At 34.5% G+C, this 16432-nt stretch overlaps 3 protein-coding genes across 3 annotated transcripts; 1 reads left to right on the top strand and 2 right to left on the bottom strand.

The window, feature by feature from the left end:
• Nucleotides 1–218: 218 nt before the first annotated feature.
• LOC11438503 (ribulose-1,5 bisphosphate carboxylase/oxygenase large subunit N-methyltransferase, chloroplastic) lies at nt 219–4451 on the bottom strand. The gene is made up of 12 exons (XM_003601480.4): nt 3967–4451; nt 3047–3210; nt 2310–2393; nt 2099–2156; nt 1960–2013; nt 1739–1810; nt 1578–1658; nt 1232–1404; nt 1055–1157; nt 849–980; nt 629–751; nt 219–542 (listed from the first exon to the last, which is right to left on the bottom strand). The coding sequence occupies exons 1-12, from the start codon at nt 4327–4329 to the stop codon at nt 456–458; spliced, it is 1494 nt and encodes a 497-aa protein (XP_003601528.1). The 5' UTR covers nt 4330–4451; the 3' UTR covers nt 219–455.
• A 118-nt stretch (nt 4452–4569) lies between these two features.
• Nucleotides 4570–7068, top strand: LOC11439461 (uncharacterized). Its single transcript, XM_003601479.4, has 6 exons — nt 4570–4990; nt 5069–5214; nt 5846–6014; nt 6200–6298; nt 6518–6600; nt 6707–7068. The coding sequence occupies exons 1-6, from the start codon at nt 4640–4642 to the stop codon at nt 6831–6833; spliced, it is 975 nt and encodes a 324-aa protein (XP_003601527.1). The 5' UTR covers nt 4570–4639; the 3' UTR covers nt 6834–7068.
• Nucleotides 7069–9473: 2405 nt separating this feature from the next.
• Nucleotides 9474–16173, bottom strand: LOC11436555 (long chain acyl-CoA synthetase 8). Its single transcript, XM_003601477.4, has 12 exons — nt 16014–16173; nt 15082–15675; nt 14895–14975; nt 14505–14777; nt 14206–14337; nt 13957–14130; nt 13462–13691; nt 11854–11971; nt 11442–11573; nt 11187–11321; nt 10867–11073; nt 9474–9914 (listed from the first exon to the last, which is right to left on the bottom strand). Exons 2-12 carry the CDS (start codon nt 15616–15618, stop codon nt 9750–9752), a joined length of 2184 nt encoding a protein of 727 aa, XP_003601525.1. The 5' UTR covers nt 15619–15675; nt 16014–16173; the 3' UTR covers nt 9474–9749.
• Between the last annotated feature and the right edge of the window lie 259 nt (nt 16174–16432).

Genomic DNA, 16432 nt, shown 5'->3' with positions numbered 1-16432 from the left:
AAAAATTAAATTCAAATGCATTAATTACAACAAATTATTTATACTTTTGTCTCATTAACTTGTGCCTTACGGGCACAAATTAATATTTCCATTTTTTTTTCATAATATGGTATCAATTGGGCCCTAAATCGTTGTGACCTTTACAAGTTTTCGTATATTTTGACCGTTTTGATTTTTGAACATATAAGTGGGAGAAGTCAAATAGTGACTCAAAAAAATACAAAATGAATCAGAAAATTCCTTTAGATGCAATAATTCCTCAGCCTTTTCTTTTCTTGTTTTCATTTTTCTTTTCAATTTCCATACAGACTATTTTATCGCTCAAGACTTGACCTATTTCTATCAGAAACAAATACAAATTACATGAAATGATGAACTTGAACAAGTTTATGATTTTGTCAGAGTGTGAGCTAGATGTTTCCAAAACAACCAAGGGTAAAAAATAATGAATGGCCTCATTGGAAAAAATTCCAGAACCCATTAAAGATTTTCAAGCCTTTTAATTCACCAGTCCTCATATCCCTCAGTCTTCTTCGCAATATCTGCAATTAATATTCAAAATGAGTTAGCTTTAGTGACAAGCAACCTTTGTAAGTAGAAATTAAATAACGTGCTTTTATAATCTTACATATTGAGCACGAAACAATATCCTGCGCTCGCTATTACACAAGTCCACGGCTAGCTGTTTTAGAAAGAGTCTTCTGTTGAGTTGTTTCGGGGAAGTCACATCCAAATCTAGCGATCCACTTACCTGTGAATTGATCAAAGGTAAACAAACAAATAGGATTAACTCGCTAGCTAGAGATTGGCAAATTGTTTTGGAAATCATGATTAAAGTGTTTCCTTGCCTGTAAGAACTTGTTGTATTTTGAGATACTAGATTCACAACTATCTAGTATAAATTGCAATGCTTGCTCCTCTATTTCAGGATATCTCAAGTCCTTTTTCGAGGTAGTTTTATTTGATGCGGCGGCAGCCATCTGTCCAAAGAATCACACATATGGTTATACGACACGTTCAAATAAAGAATTCACAAAGATAGTAAGTGGCATACCTCTTCAAATTTTCCTCTCATGCTTGAAGGACTAACAGCTAAATAAGCATAAGCCATTAACTCCAATGGCCAACCAGTAACCCTTATAGGAAAACACTGAGATCTGACAGAAATAGAACATACAAGTTAGTAACAAGTTCAATCATGTATAATAACTATGAAAACTCAGGCACTCACCCTGATAATCCATATTTCTTCAACAATTCCAACTTCTCCTTATAGGACTCATCGGATTTTTTTAGTGACAGTGACAACTCAACTGAATCACTTGGATTTGTGCCCTCCTTTGGAACAAATCCATATGATAACAGAAGCTCCCCGTTTGATTTTTTTCCATATGAAATAAACACCTGTGTAATTCGATACAAGAAATCAATTGGAGTTTGGGGTAATATTGCTAACTTTAGAGTCATAAACACTTTGGCAAGGCACGGCGAATTTGCATTTCATTTACCAAGGTACTTAAATGTTTTATCCTATGTTAATCTAATTTAACAAATTCCACCTATGAGTTTATGATTACCTGCTCACCTGGTTGATAGGGACGATCCGTCGGAAAGACAATCCCCTTTGACGATTTATCGTAATCCAAAAAAGTCTCCACCTAATCCAATGACAAAAAATATATTAGAGTTCAACTTGTTGAGGAAAACTTGCTAGGGATTTTATTTTGAAAGACCCTACCTCACAACTATGATTCATCATATCTGCCCAAGGAACCAATGCATTCTTTCCATCCATAGAGGGCAACCGAACCTACACGGTGCCAATATCATGAATTATATGTTCTGACAATCAGCCATTTCTCTCAAATATGAAACAGCAAAACTAAGTCTAGTTGAATGAAATGATTGAAAAATAACAGAATATAATTTTGTTTCATTTTATCTACCAGATTGACTCACCATGCGCGAAAAAAGAATGCCGAACGACCATTTGAAGGACTCGATGTTGAACACCTGAAAGCCATACAAATAACAGATTCAGATTCACTGCAAACTTTCTGAAACTACATTCTCATCATGTTCAGTGTGATGTAATTACCTCTTCAGGGAAGAAATCGGGGTATTTGGAAAATATTCTAACCCTCATATCATTGTATCTGGAGAACAAATGGGAAGTATGCTAGTTATTGAAAAACATGGGATTATTCAATCAAGAAAGCACAGTAGATTAAGGCATTATACTAAAAAAGAGAAATGAACTGCCTAAAAAATCTCTGAAGAAACATTAGGTACAAATGATCGGTTCATACGTTCCAATAACATTATTAGTCCTTTCAATTGCTCTCTCCCTAATCTGTGAAGCTTCCAAGTAGCGATCTAGCTCTGCTTGTGACCTGAAATGACAGAAATCTTTTTATAGCTCTGCATGTGACTATTATTTTTGCTTGACACTGAAATTAAGACGGAAGAAATTAGAGGCAATGAAATTGAGAAATCAGAGCACAAAAAGAACAACACCTCTCTTGTATGGATATAGGCGAGGGAAATGACAAATAACAAAAATAAAATAGCAAGTATAAGCCACCTTTAGATTTTTTATTGAAATTCTAGTATAAAAGACTTGTAATTAATCATGAGCAAACACACGAGATGTTTTAATTTTGTCTTCACTTTTGTACTATTTGAGGATAGGCTTATACTAGTGAGATATTCACGGTTTTAAATAAAAGTATGTGACCGTGATCTGCCCGTGACAGAACGGTTTTTGCTGTTGTTGAAGCTACGACTGAGGCCACTTTTGACAGCATAGTTCGAAATATCAAGGAGCGCGACTCAGCCACAACTGTTACCTCAACCCTTATTTAAAACCCTAGTGACATTATTATAAAATAGTCTCAATTTGATTTATCTCACATTCTCCTTAGCAAAGTATCAAAGCATTTCAACCCCTAACTTTAATACCTTGCTCATGAATATTCACTTCTCTAATTCTTCCCAATACAAACACACAAAAGAATTCATGATAAGAGCAATTGAATTCAAGTACCAGTAAAGAAGTGAATATGGTTGACGAGGTAAAGCTGATATATAACTGAACCATCTTGAAGATTTCATGAGACTAGCTTCACTTATAAGGTAAGTTGCAAGCAATGGCCAATCCGGCACTGAATTCTTTTTCAATACTTCACCAGCTTCCGGGCAGCTCCACTCCTGATAACCAAAATACCCCAAACAAAATCATAAACACCAGAACACAAAAAATCCAAATCAAGTTTAGAAGGTTTATCATAAAGTATCAAATTTTAGTACGGATTGAATAAAGCAATGCTGTCGAGTGTTGACACCGACAGCATAATATTTATATAATTTGCTGTTATTATGCTAATTTCTGAACAAAGCTTCTTGGATTGAATTAATAAACTAAAATGGTGGTGATCCTCACATAATTGTCTATGAGGCCCTGTTTGGATAAACAACTTAATTAAGTGCTTATAGCATAAGCATGCATAAGCTATTTATATACAAAAGATATAAAAATAAAAAAAATAAAAAGTCAAATTATCTATGCACCATGCTTATGGACATGTCATAAGCAGTTTCCATAAATTATCTCATAGTCTCGAAAGTGTTTATGCCAATAGATAAAATCAAACAAGTCAACCCAACCAGACAAACCAAGGTACCGCAACAACTTATGTATAAGCTATTTTCATAACTGAAGATAAAATAAAGGGAAACTGTTTTCAAAGCTATCTTGAAGAGCTTATGAAAATAATAAGCTTATAAAGATTTCATAAGTTGTTTCCATAAGGTCTTCCAAACAGTTTGACAAGTGTACAAGCTGAAGCTTAAATAAGGAAATCCAACTAAATATATTTGAATTCCACTAACTAAACAATTATGAATGAATTTGATTGTTTTAGAATTGAATTTTCGAAATAAAGAGAAGAAGAAAGAAAGAGTTACAGAATCAGGAGTGATGACAAGTTGAGGAGGAACAAAGAGAAGCTTCTCTCCTTTCCTAATATTGTTCAAAGCAACAAGACCTCTCTCACCTACATCAACTTTATCAATGGACATCTTCTGAGAAGGAAGACCAGACTGAGACAACCATTTCTGAAGAGAAGATGAATTTTCAATTGAATCATTCTCACATCCCCAAGGAATAGTTTCAATCAATGATGAGGTTGCAGAGAGTGTAAAATGAGCATGGTTTCTACGTGAGAGACCAAGATGTGTTGTTTTGTGTATTGTTTGGTTAAAAGCAGGAATAAGAGTGGTAGTGTTGGTGAACATAAACATTCCTAAAGCTTCAACCATGGTTGTCATGTTACTAAGTAAAACACCTTACACCTTATCTAACTGAAATTACAGACACAACCCATACTACTATAGCTAAGCTTATACTAGTTTGTTGTTCTAGTGTTACTTTGAGAAGTTGTGAGAACACCACGTGGTCTCAATCCTAACTTTATAATTCATATAAATACTTACTAAATAAATAAAAAATATAAGTAAATCATATTTTACTGTATTTGATTTTTTTAACTTAACCTCTTGAAACCATTCTCACACACACCTCTTGATACAATACAATACAATTTGCATCACCCATTGTAATTTGCACCCCCTTGTGATTATGGTGCTAGTTGTAGCTAAACCCAATCTCATTTCCTGCAACTTTCCATCTCTTAAAACCAAAAAATCAATTCAACCCCACATAACAGTAGTGGCCTCGGGATGTTGTTGCAGATTAAGTTCCTTTAAACCTTTAGTAGCAATGAAAACCCCTTTTGTTGCTGCTACTACATCATTTCGGAGAAAGAGTAGTAGTAGTAGTATTGTGATTTGCAATGATTCCAACAAACAGAATAGCAGTGTTGAGGAGAAGGAGGAGGTTAAAAGAGATTGGACAACCTCAATTTTACTCTTTCTCTTATGGGCTGCACTTATCTACTATGTTTCTTTTCTCTCCCCAAACCAGACTCCGGTAATATATACTATACTATCTTGTTTTTTCTTCTTTCAATGCACTATGCTTGCTTATGTTTATTTATTTATTTTGTAGTCGAGGGACATGTATTTCTTGAAAAAGCTATTGAATTTGAAAGGCGATGATGGTTTTAGAATGAATGAAGTGCTTGTTTCTGAATGGTATATAATGGGTTTCTGGCCTTTGGTATATAGCATGCTGTTACTTCCCACTGGAAGAAGGTAGGTATTTCCCATTTTCATATGCATTTTTCTCTCCAATACAGCTTTTAACTCACATGGTTATGTATGTATCATACGTATAAATACTCTAGTAAATAAGATTGAATTGTTGTTCATTCTTAACAATGCGCAAGTTATTTCTGTGGTGAAAGATGTAATATTGTAAAATTGTTTTCATAAGTTATCCTAAAAGGCTTATTATAACTAGCTGAGAACAGCTTATAGACATATCATAACTAGTAGATGAGTTGTTCATAAGCAAATCCAAACTTAGCTAGCTATGATATATTTCTTTAAGCCGTGCATGATACCACCCTTCGTTTCAATCACATTGTTAAACCATCAAAATTTAAGCACGGATTATGAACTTAGAAATCCAAGATGTAACATTCAACCCTTGTTTTAGGGTGAGTTCAATAGAGTTTCCACTCAGGATAATATTTTAATTCTTAACCTCTTACATTCTGTAGACTTTTAACTTATACCCTCGCATTTCAGAATTAATAACACTTGCCTACTTTGAGCTTTGTGGGAATCGGACAAAATATCCGACCCTGCTATGTAAACAATCTTGTTGTTTAAAGAGAATTGACGATTTAGTTTTTGCATTGGTGTTTTTACTATTCCACAGCTCAAAAAGCAGTGTTCCCGTATGGCCCTTCCTGTCTGCTTCATTTTTCGGTGGCATATATGCGCTTCTTCCTTATTTTGTGCTCTGGAAACCTCCACCGCCTCCTGTAGAAGAAGCAGAGCTCAAAACATGGCCATTAAATTTTTTGGAATCAAAAATCACTGCAATGGTAAGTTGCTCATCTCAACCTAATATTGTAAAGCTGTTGCAGATAGATCATTGTGATTTAAATAATAGTGACCATGTTTGGTGATTTTGTTCATGTTAATGCCTAAGAATATCTTCATGTTGTAGTGACATTCTTACTTTTCAAGAAAACCTGAATATCTTTAACTCGTCATATTTGTGAATCAGATATTGCTTGCTTCGGGGATAGGCATCATAATTTACGCTGGTTTAGCTGGGGAAGATGTGTGGAAAGAATTTTTCCAGTACTGCAGGGAAAGCAAATTTGTAAGTTCAAACTCAGCTTTTCATATTGTTGGCCTGGCTCGTCCTTGTATTCATTATTTTAAGCTTTAGCAATGCTTATACTTCTCTAATATTGTTACGCTGGTCTTCAATAATTCAATCAATAGTTACTGGACTAGTAAATTCCTAGTCTACTACAACCTAGTAAGTTACATTAGGCCAAATTTGCAACGTGCTCTAATCTGGTTTTCATGTTTGCAGATCCATATTACGTCCATTGATTTTACTTTACTCTCAACATTGGCACCATTTTGGGTTTACAATGATATGACTGCTAGAAAGTGGTATGCTCATTAGCATTTGAGTTTTATTTCAATTTTCACTTAGAGATCCTAGACCTAGTGCCTATCATACCATACAAAAGATATGTAATGCTAGTCCAATATGCAGGTTTGACAAAGGTTCTTGGCTTCTTCCAGTATCATTGATACCTTTGCTGGGGCCTGCTTTATACATTCTCCTACGGCCCTCACTGTCAACCTCTGCCGTTGCACAAAGTCCTGCTGAGTCAGAGTGAATCCATCTGACACGGCCAATGAATATGAATACACATTTTTAATGCAATAAGAATTCGAAATTGGCTGTTTGGTTTGGTTGAGAATGAAGTTTCATTCTACAAAGTCCACAGCATAATTATAGTATGTCACCACATTTTCACTTGTCCATAACAATATTGACATCCATTTAGGCATAATCTTTGCAGAGAAACTTGTCTTCTTCTTTTGCTGTATGTAATAATTCCTTGGAGAGAAGTTCAAAGTCTAAATTTTTTTTTGGTACAAAAAAGTCTACATTTTTATTAAGTATGGTTCTGAAATCCTTGTAAATTAATAGTAGAAATAAATAGACTTCTAAGACAAATAAGACGTAATATTCTCTCAATATAACTTCCTCATAAATGCTTGTTAAAATTTCATCTTAACCTTACTCTAGATAAATTGCTTGCTCAGCGATATATTTTCTTTTATGCAAAGCTTGCTGAGCAATATTTTAAAGGTGTACATTAAGAAAAACTTAAAGCATAACAGCCTATTAAAATAAGTAAACAAGTTTAAATAATAAGTTTTTACATTCAACAAAGATAACACTCAGGCTTTCTTTCAACAAAAGAAAGATTTTGGCGCAAACCGAAAACTTTATGGTTAGTTTTATTTAGAAACAACTAATGAGCCAGCTCACAGTTCAGCTAAGGTGGCATGTTTTCATCTAGTTTCCAAAGTTTGATATTTACCAAACTCTATTGCTTTTATCGTTGAGATTGAAATAATTGGATTGTCTCTGGGAGTTTCACAAAGCTCTTGTATAAGTCTCGAAGAGCATACACATTGGTGCTTTTGGCTGTGTTTTCACGTAAACCAAAGACACAATGTCAGAATGTTATGGATATTTGGCTCAATAAAACTCCCAAACTTGGCAACGTATATGGGATGATTTTCTTTTTACTGGCATTGTGACTATGATTATGCCACCGATTATTTTATGAATCACTGTCTTAGTTGTTCTGTGGAGGGGCAAGGTGTGCAGCGTGTGTGTAGTAACAATGTGTGTCTGTGCACGTACTTGCGTGTGTGAGTTATAACATAAAACATGGCATGAGTTCATATTTCGAACATCGATCTCAAAATTTCATGGACGACTCTTGTATTGGAATTGGGGTTGTGGTTTACTCAGTCATAATATGAATCTCTTTGGTGCTTTGAAGAGTTCCAAGACTATAAGACCCCTTGTAGCTGCATTGACTTTTCACCAAATATTTGAGGGCAATACTCATGTACTTTCTACATTTCATTTGGTTGGTTTGAAACATGAGAGTGAAACATATGTATTAGTTCAAGAGTAGTGTTATTTGAACAACTATATGAGACAACTTTTGTGACAATTTATTTTTTCTCTCTTTTCATTGATCAAAAACAATAGAGAGAGAAAAAGGAAGAGGGAGAATAAGAGGATAATGTGAGTATGAGAGAGAAAGTTGTCAAAAAGTTGCGAGAAAGTGGTTGTACAAATATCATTTCTCTTAATTCAAAAACTTAAATTAGTATCTTAATGAAATTTCAAATATATTTACGGTCATTTTTCCATCAAACTTGAAGTGAACCCACACAGTTAATATACTTTAAATAAAGGTGATACTTAATTAATTTTATATGTGCATTTTTCACTAAACACCTTATTTCTCTCGCAACTCAGAAGCATTTTATGACCAATGCATTTTTCACTAGACATCTTGTTAATTTGTTTCTAAATGTTCAATGAGAAATGATATTTGTACAACCACTTTCTCACAACTTTTTGACAACTTTCTCTCTCATACTCACATTATCCTCTTATTTTCTCTCTTCCTTTTTCTCTCTCCATTGTTTTTTACCAATGAAAAGAGAGAAAAAAGAAATTGTCACAAAAGTTGTCTCATATGCTTGTTCAAATAACACTACTCATGTTCAATAGATGCCAAACTTCCTCATTTTATCTTTTTGAATCATCAAAATTTTATTAAGAAGGCTACTCACCATAACAAGCAGTACAAACAAAGTACAAACAAACCAACAGCCTCTCGAAGTTATAGTGTTTAGGAACTCTGTCTTTTTATATGCTCTTTACTTTTAGTCGTGCACCACTTTTAAGTATGCACCTTGGGGTTTCCTTATTTAGATTATAGAAATAATGAAAGAGTTGTCTTATTTGAACATCCATACATTTGACAACTTTTGTGACAATCAAAATTTTGCAAAGGAAATGAGGTAGTGGCACAAAAACCAAAGTAATAGAGAGAGAAAGTAAAAAGGTAATGTGAATATGAGAGAGAAAGTTGTCACAAAAGTTGTAAAAAATGGTTGTTAAAATATCATTTCTCATAATGAAAATATTGTCTTAAACATGACTAGAAAAATATTTGTGATACATGACAATTTGAATGAACAATGTCAAGCTTTTGTATAACATTTTTTTAGGTGTATAACTTTTAGTTGTTGTATGAATATGTAAAACACGACCAAAAACATTTACCATCATTTTCTAAAACAACTTTAAAAATGTTCGGATTTTACTTCTTTCTTTTAAAACTGTAACAAACGGAATTTTAATAAGGTCGAATGCATGTCATTCCTAAAGGCCAGGGTTACATATACTGATTTCTTTATTTATAAAAAGAAAAGAATTGTCGATATAAAAATCATTGACATATGTATTTCATGGTAAATAACAGCTCATATATTATTATCTATGCTGGTCATGTAGGATGACTATCAGCACATCATTTACAAAGCAATCTCAGGTCTCAACAGCAACGTACTGACTATGTTTTTGTTATGCCGTGTATTTTACATGTCATTAAAAGTGAAAGCACATCAACCATATCGAGGGAGATAAATTAAAACTCGAACATAACATACACCTGCAACAGATAGTACATTTTGACATGAGGTTGGATACTTCATGCATACAACTTCTGAAGATCATCATTGAATTTGGCTTTCAGCTGTTCTCTCTTTAACTTGAGAGCAGCAGTAACTAATCCAGATTCAGGTGTCCATGGATCCGCCAACAGCTTAATCTTTGCAGGAACTTCAGTTTTTTGCAGCTTTGCAGCTTTTGCAGCCTGAAAATAATTAACAAAGTAAAATAAGCCATCTACCATATAAGGTTTATTAAACTTGCAATGTAGTATACCTTGTTACAACATAATAGATAAAGCTCATTTTACGGGGTTTTTTTCCATCCCTTTAAACATGAACATCTTGAATTTGATCCACCTTTTTTAGCAGTCTCTATTGGTCTCCTGACCATGTGAGCTAATGACCGGGATGAGTTTCTGTCATTTTTTTTCTACACTCACATCTAATCTCATATATTCTTTTATGACTGTTCATTAATCCACATCAGCATTCTTATCCACAACACATACTTTTTTGTTCTTGTTGACACTTTGCTAGACACCGTTTAATATCACAGATTTTGGTTGGTACTCTTCAATAATATGTTATATCTAAAGAATTCCTCTATTTCATCCACCCAACTCAAATCATGTGCACAAGATCCCTATAATGCAAGAGCTCTTCAAATTTGAGTGAGGATAGAATATGGGTCCAATCTTCCTTAAACTAAAAATAAACATGATTCAGAAGTATGGATGCGGTAATGATCACTCTCTTGACCATTAGGTCATTGCAGCTCAAGTAACATGTCAAGGGCCAATTCTACTAAAAACTTAAGATGTTGGATGGATGGAGGTTGTGTAATGATGGTGCCTTTATGTGTTGTTGAAACTAACATAGTCTTAAACAAGCGTTACATAGTTTATTTTCAGTGTTCTTATTTGTCACCTTAAATATTCAAGCAGTCTAATAAATGAAGAGAAATAACATTTTTGGCGTCTTAATTTAAGTGTGGTAGTACGCGACAAGTGTTACTTCATCTTCAAATTGATAAATTAAGTGTGGTAGTACGCGATAAGTGTTACTTCATCTTCAATTGATAAATTATTAATGAATAATATATCGATTTAATCCTGGATAGCCAGCAAACAAGTAACCATCCACATATTAGCTAACCTTGGAAATGGACTGCAGGACCTCAGTGACAGCTTCAGGTTTGTTACAGAGATCAGGAAAATCTTTGTATTCGATACCAGTTTCTTGAGCCCACTTTTCCAGGGACTGATGTGAAGCAACAACTAGAGCAACACAGTAACTGTGAAAGGGGTCTGCATGGACCATTATACTATCCACATAATCACCTGATGCGAGTGCTGCCTCAACCTGCCATTACATTAAAATGAAAGACTAATGTTAGACCCTGAAAATTTTACTGTGAATCTCGTGTCAGTACTGCGTCGTGATTCTAGAACGACAAGGTATATAGTTTGAGTCACCTTTCCAAGAGAGATATATTCTCCATGTTGAAGTTTGACAATATCCTTCTTCCTATCGATGATTTCGAGGCACCCATCAGGATGGAATCGCCCAATGTCACCAGTATAAAACCAGCGCACACCTTTCTCATCAACCTGTACCAAGTTGAGAAATCACATGTGCTACTTATTAATCAGCAAAAGCAAATTTACATGCAAATAAAGAAAATTAAAAGGGAAAAATGACATGCAAATAACTTGAAGTGTGAAAATTACCTTGAACACTTCATCAGTTTTATCTTGATTCTTAAAATAACCAGCTGTCACACTGAAACCGCCAACTACAACCTCTCCTCGTGGCATTGGTTTGTCCGATGATAGATACCCTCCTTCTTCCCAAGAAACAAGCTATACAACCAATGAACCAAATTAATAACAAAATCAAATTCCCCCTATTTGAGGCTCATAAATAGCACCAACTGCAAGTTCTATAACAGCTTAAGAGATAATATTTCTAAGATGTTACTAACTTCTCACTGATCTTTAAAGTCCAATAAGTTTTACTACTCACCAGCATGAAAACTATAATAATTAATGACTATTACAATAATTCAATGCAACATCTATAAATAAGTATAAGTTGGAAGTTCGATGCACTGATTTTTAGTTAATACGATATATAGCATACCTTAATGTAGCAACAAGGCAGAGGTGGACCAACACGCCCCACACTGTAGTCATCCGCCTCAGAGAAGGCAGCCCCGGCAAATGTTTCGGTCAAACCATATCCTTGCCCAATAGGAGCCCTGTCAACATACATAAATACAAAGAATTATAACTCTAGTCGGACAAAAAGAGGTGGGGTTTAGAAATAATAGAGTTCTTTTTTTTTTAACTTCAAAATATAACTTGAACCAGTAATAGTTAAAGAATGAATCAAATGGACCAAGTGAGTATTGTTGATTTTTTCTGAAAATCAGTATGTCGTCAGAAAATACTAACGTAAATTTCCAAAGAAATGGTTTGAGCGTCTCATTCATGAGAGACTAGAAAGAGAAGCATGCAATGGATAGTTCAAAAGGCATCACAAGTAACATACAGAACCCCTCATGAGTCTTGAAAGTTGTTTAAGGAATATATTTTCCTTTATCCTATCTAGTGGAATAGGAACTATGAGAAAAGAGAAAAGAGAGGATGATTTAGAGTTTTGATTTTGGATAAGAAACAAATGAATTTTGTTGTTCTATGTATAGAGAACCACATACCACATGGTTAAGAGAAATAACTTTTAACAGATAGCTCGATTCTTTCATGAATCAACTCAAATGAAAGCCGTATTAATTTATGAATATACCCATTCAATCATGAAAGAAGACACCTTACTAATTTGAATTTCAAATCCATGAAGAGACATACATTTTAGAGTGCTTTCTTTGATTCCATTATTTTGGAAATCTTTCAGAGTCATATCCGTAGGCGGCGTGCAACTAAAACCACCCCTCAACCCAACACACTAAAGGTGTTGTACCAGGGCAATGAAGGCAGACTAAGTGGCTAAATAACTGATTGTGGGGGTTGCCACAATTTAGGCAAATTTTTCAACAAAAACTGATCATGTTACTCACCAGTCACTGAACAACTTCAGCTTGTGAATTGGCTCATAACATGGTACCAAAACCCCTAACACCATGTAGTCTAGAATTAAATATACATTAAATTTCAATACGAGATGAGGTGGATATTTGCGTTGTCCACACTTCAACCCACAAAGTTCTTGCAGGAGAGGAATTGTTAGATATAAAACCATTCATGTAGCACAACATAGGCTTTTGAAATGGTTGGTGAATGACACTCAATTTCACCCCACCCCTCCAATAACTTCAAGGATATTTTTGAAGATATATCCCGAAATACTGTTGATAGTCTGTTTGACTCTATTTTGAGGTACTCTAACCTGGCCTCATGTGTGAAATTACAGGTCATAGCTCAAAGGACCCAGAGCGCCGGTACATTTTGATAGAATTGAACCAGAAATAGATGAATAACGCTGGATGATTACTGAAATTCTACCACTAATATCACCATGATATTAATAATGGTGGTAGATCTGTACAAATAAATCAGAAACTCTATCTGTCCTCTTTCTCTTTTTACAGAACAAAAATCGAAGAAAAAAAGTATAAGCAACTCAAGAGGTCTCATTTTCTCCAACTACATATGCATACACACATATACATATAATACAGCTAGTTTAGTTCCAACCAAATAATGCATGGTATAAAATGAGAATCATTACCCCACACAGATATTGATGAATTGTTGTGAATCTCCGGATAAAGGAGCTCCACCACAAAGCATAAATCGGAGGTTGCCTCCAAGTACAGTGCGGATTTTTTTAAAGATAATGGTATCCCACACCAACTTCTCCACTCCCCAAGCTCCTAGCCAGCTTCCTTTTACAGCAGCCAGCCGGCGCTTGTATGCAATCTGGAAAAGATTCTTGGCAAGTCCCCCTTTTTCCTCCACCTAAGTACAATATGTAAGAGTCAGGAAGACAATAATTTTCCAATGACTAGTTTAAGACATTAGGGGAAAGTAAAAAAGGAAAAATAAATGCAAGTTACTGCAATTAGTGATTGAAAAGTGGCTATCAAATTGGAAAATCCTATCTAGATATCTAACAAGACCATCAATGCATTACAATAGTAAAATTTGAACAGTGAATATCAAATAAAAAGTAAAAACTAAATGTAGTGCGGATGAAAATGTTGATGCCAATTAGTAGACACACCTTTTTTACAACTCCATCTCGAATACGATCAATAATAGCTGGTACCGCTGTCAAAAGGGTGGGTTTTAAAACAGTAACATCTCCCTTGGTTCCTTTCTTGACTTTATTAGATGTATCAGTCAAAGTCATAGGACTGCCGTAACCAATTGCAACACCTGCAGCCAGCATAACAGACTGGACAAACAGAGTAATTAAGAGACAGCATCCAACTAATTTGAAGATTAAGACTTAAAAGGCAAAAAGAATCACCTCTGCTGCCATTTCAAAAACATGAGCGAGGGGCAAATAAGCCAAGTACACGTCCTTGCTACCCAGATTTGGAATCACAGTCATAACAGCTGCTGTGGTGGCTACAATGTTCCCGTGAGTAATCATGACACCCTAAATTACGTTCTTTAGTAAGCATCAGGTTGTTGAGAAAATTAATAACCATGACATTGGACAAAACATTTAACAAACATCCAGCAAATCACAAATATGAACGAGAGATTATACATGCATAGACACAGAGACGAACGCCTTTAACAAAACTTGAAGAAGAAACAAACCTTTGGCAGACCTGTACTGCCACTTGTATACATGACAACTGCAACAGCATTCTTGGAAGGCAAGCTTGGTTCGACAGGACTTTCTTTCCCAAGTTTCTCAACTTCATCAAAAGATGCAATTTTACAGTTGCTGCTCAAACCTTCTGAAAAAGTATGTTCCTCTTTGCTATCGTCTTCAAAGTAAATTATATTTTGCAAAGATGTTAGTTTTGATCTTATTGCGTCCAACTTATTCAACAGCTTTACGTCACAGATCAGAGTAGATACTTGGGTCTGTTCATATTACAAAGCTTCAAGTGAGAACATGACACACTATTTTTAGTTACTAAAGTGATGAATATGTTTCATCTAGTTATACTGTCTACAAAATTAAACAAAAGAACTTCCTACCTCGTTCAGCGAGTGAATCAGAGCATCCTCGCCTAGAGAAGCATAAATAGTGACGACTGTTATATTCTGCCGGAAGCAACCCTGAAGTATAGCATATCAAGTATTTCATTAAAATTTGTGAATGCGGAACCGGTATATTAAGTAAATGGAATGACTCAACGAAATGAAGCTGGTAAATCAAATTTACCTGAAGGGCAATGAACCACTCAGCCCGAGTATCAGAAAAAATTGCAACATGACTATCTATATCATGGCCTAACTTAAGAAGACCAGATGCAAAATTGGACACGCGAGCAAAGACTTCTCCATAGGTTTCCCATTCATATTCTCCTAAATGGACTTTCTCAAATTTCCTGCCATCACTGGAAGTAACAAACTCCTTCCCTATTAGTTTCCTTGTTCCAAGAAATCTATTATGTGTATGCTTTTTACACGATTGCTCAAATAAATGAGCCATGGTTGGAGCTCCTTTCCAGGGAACTTCAACCAACTCAGAATATCGAGCATTACGAACAGCATAACCCGATTCACCACTAACTTCCACTGGAACACCACGTACTTTACCTTTCTTCTTTCCTAAGAAAAAAACCGAAAACAAGACAGGAACAATGATGCCTATGACTATAGCAAACACAGTTCCAAGTTCACCATGATCTTTCAACCCAAATGTTTCACAGATATTCAAACTTTTCAACCATGAGGAACTACTGTTTGGATCAACCATGTTGTGTTTGATAAACTATAGTGCAGTTCTTAAGCAGAACAACAGAAATTTGATTACCTGAATCAAAAGTGAAAATAGGTATATGAAATAATGAGTAATGAAAACTTATTTTATAAATGAAGAAATTGAAGAAAAATGGAGGAGAATATTGACATATATCTGAATCTGTCTAGTAATAAAGCTTAAAAGCAAAGAGAATTAATTGGACCAATACAAAGTTAACATTTTGACTATGACCAATTCAATCAAAATTGATCCACAAAAAAAAAAAGTAAAGAAAATCGGTGATTAAATAAATAAATGCATAACAAATGAAAAACAAGATCAAAATTGAAAGGTAAATTAACAATTTCATTTGATTAAATGGAAAAGGATTCTCTCTCGTGGAAGAATACCTTTGTGTTACGTATGAAATGCTGCGATGTTCTTTCCAACGTGTGTGTCGCTCTCTAGCTATAAAGTTTGGGTTTTGGTGTCAGAACTCGGAGCTTTCACGAAGAGAGATGGTGTTGTCTCAATGCAATTGTCGACTATGTCTGTTACAATTATTACGCGTGGCAATGTCGTTGAAAATTATAACACGTTTACACCGTTAGATTTTTATTATTTATTATACCTAAATAAAAACCGTTAAATTTAAATCTAAAATCAAGAGTATTGAATATTGATAGACATTGTTTAAAGAATTGTATGTATATAGACAAATTATTATTTTTTGGTCAAGGTATATAGACAAATTATATTAATTATTTTGTAATATTAATAGTTTTAAAATATACCTACAAGACTTAGGTTTATCAAAAAGAGTTAGACT

Source organism: Medicago truncatula, chromosome 3 (assembly GCF_003473485.1).
Source record: "Medicago truncatula cultivar Jemalong A17 chromosome 3, MtrunA17r5.0-ANR, whole genome shotgun sequence".
NCBI classification, from domain to species: Eukaryota; Viridiplantae; Streptophyta; class Magnoliopsida; order Fabales; family Fabaceae; genus Medicago; species Medicago truncatula.
This window is presented reverse-complemented; position numbering and strand designations above follow the sequence as displayed.

What these genes read in the sequence shown, in the direction of transcription:
- LOC11438503 (XM_003601480.4), bottom strand. Translation starts at nt 4,329, where the DNA reads ATGACAACCATGGTTGAAGCTTTAGGAATGTTTATGTTCACCAACACT. An exon ending in TGATGAATCATAGTTGTGAG is followed by an intron (nt 1,659 to 1,738) that starts GTAGGGTCTTTC and finishes TCATTGGATTAG; the next exon opens with GTGGAGACTTTTTTGGATTA. An exon ending in TATTGTTTCGTGCTCAATAT is followed by an intron (nt 543 to 628) that starts GTAAGATTATAA and finishes TATTAATTGCAG; the next exon opens with ATATTGCGAAGAAGACTGAG.
- LOC11439461 (XM_003601479.4), top strand. Translation starts at nt 4,640, where the DNA reads ATGGTGCTAGTTGTAGCTAAACCCAATCTCATTTCCTGCAACTTTCCA. An exon ending in TTACTTCCCACTGGAAGAAG is followed by an intron (nt 5,215 to 5,845) that starts GTAGGTATTTCC and finishes ACTATTCCACAG; the next exon opens with CTCAAAAAGCAGTGTTCCCG. An exon ending in ACTGCAGGGAAAGCAAATTT is followed by an intron (nt 6,299 to 6,517) that starts GTAAGTTCAAAC and finishes TCATGTTTGCAG; the next exon opens with ATCCATATTACGTCCATTGA.
- LOC11436555 (XM_003601477.4), bottom strand. Translation starts at nt 15,618, where the DNA reads ATGGTTGATCCAAACAGTAGTTCCTCATGGTTGAAAAGTTTGAATATC. An exon ending in GAGATGGAGTTGTAAAAAAG is followed by an intron (nt 13,692 to 13,956) that starts GTGTGTCTACTA and finishes TATTGTACTTAG; the next exon opens with GTGGAGGAAAAAGGGGGACT. An exon ending in TCCTGCAGTCCATTTCCAAG is followed by an intron (nt 9,915 to 10,866) that starts GTTAGCTAATAT and finishes AATTATTTTCAG; the next exon opens with GCTGCAAAAGCTGCAAAGCT.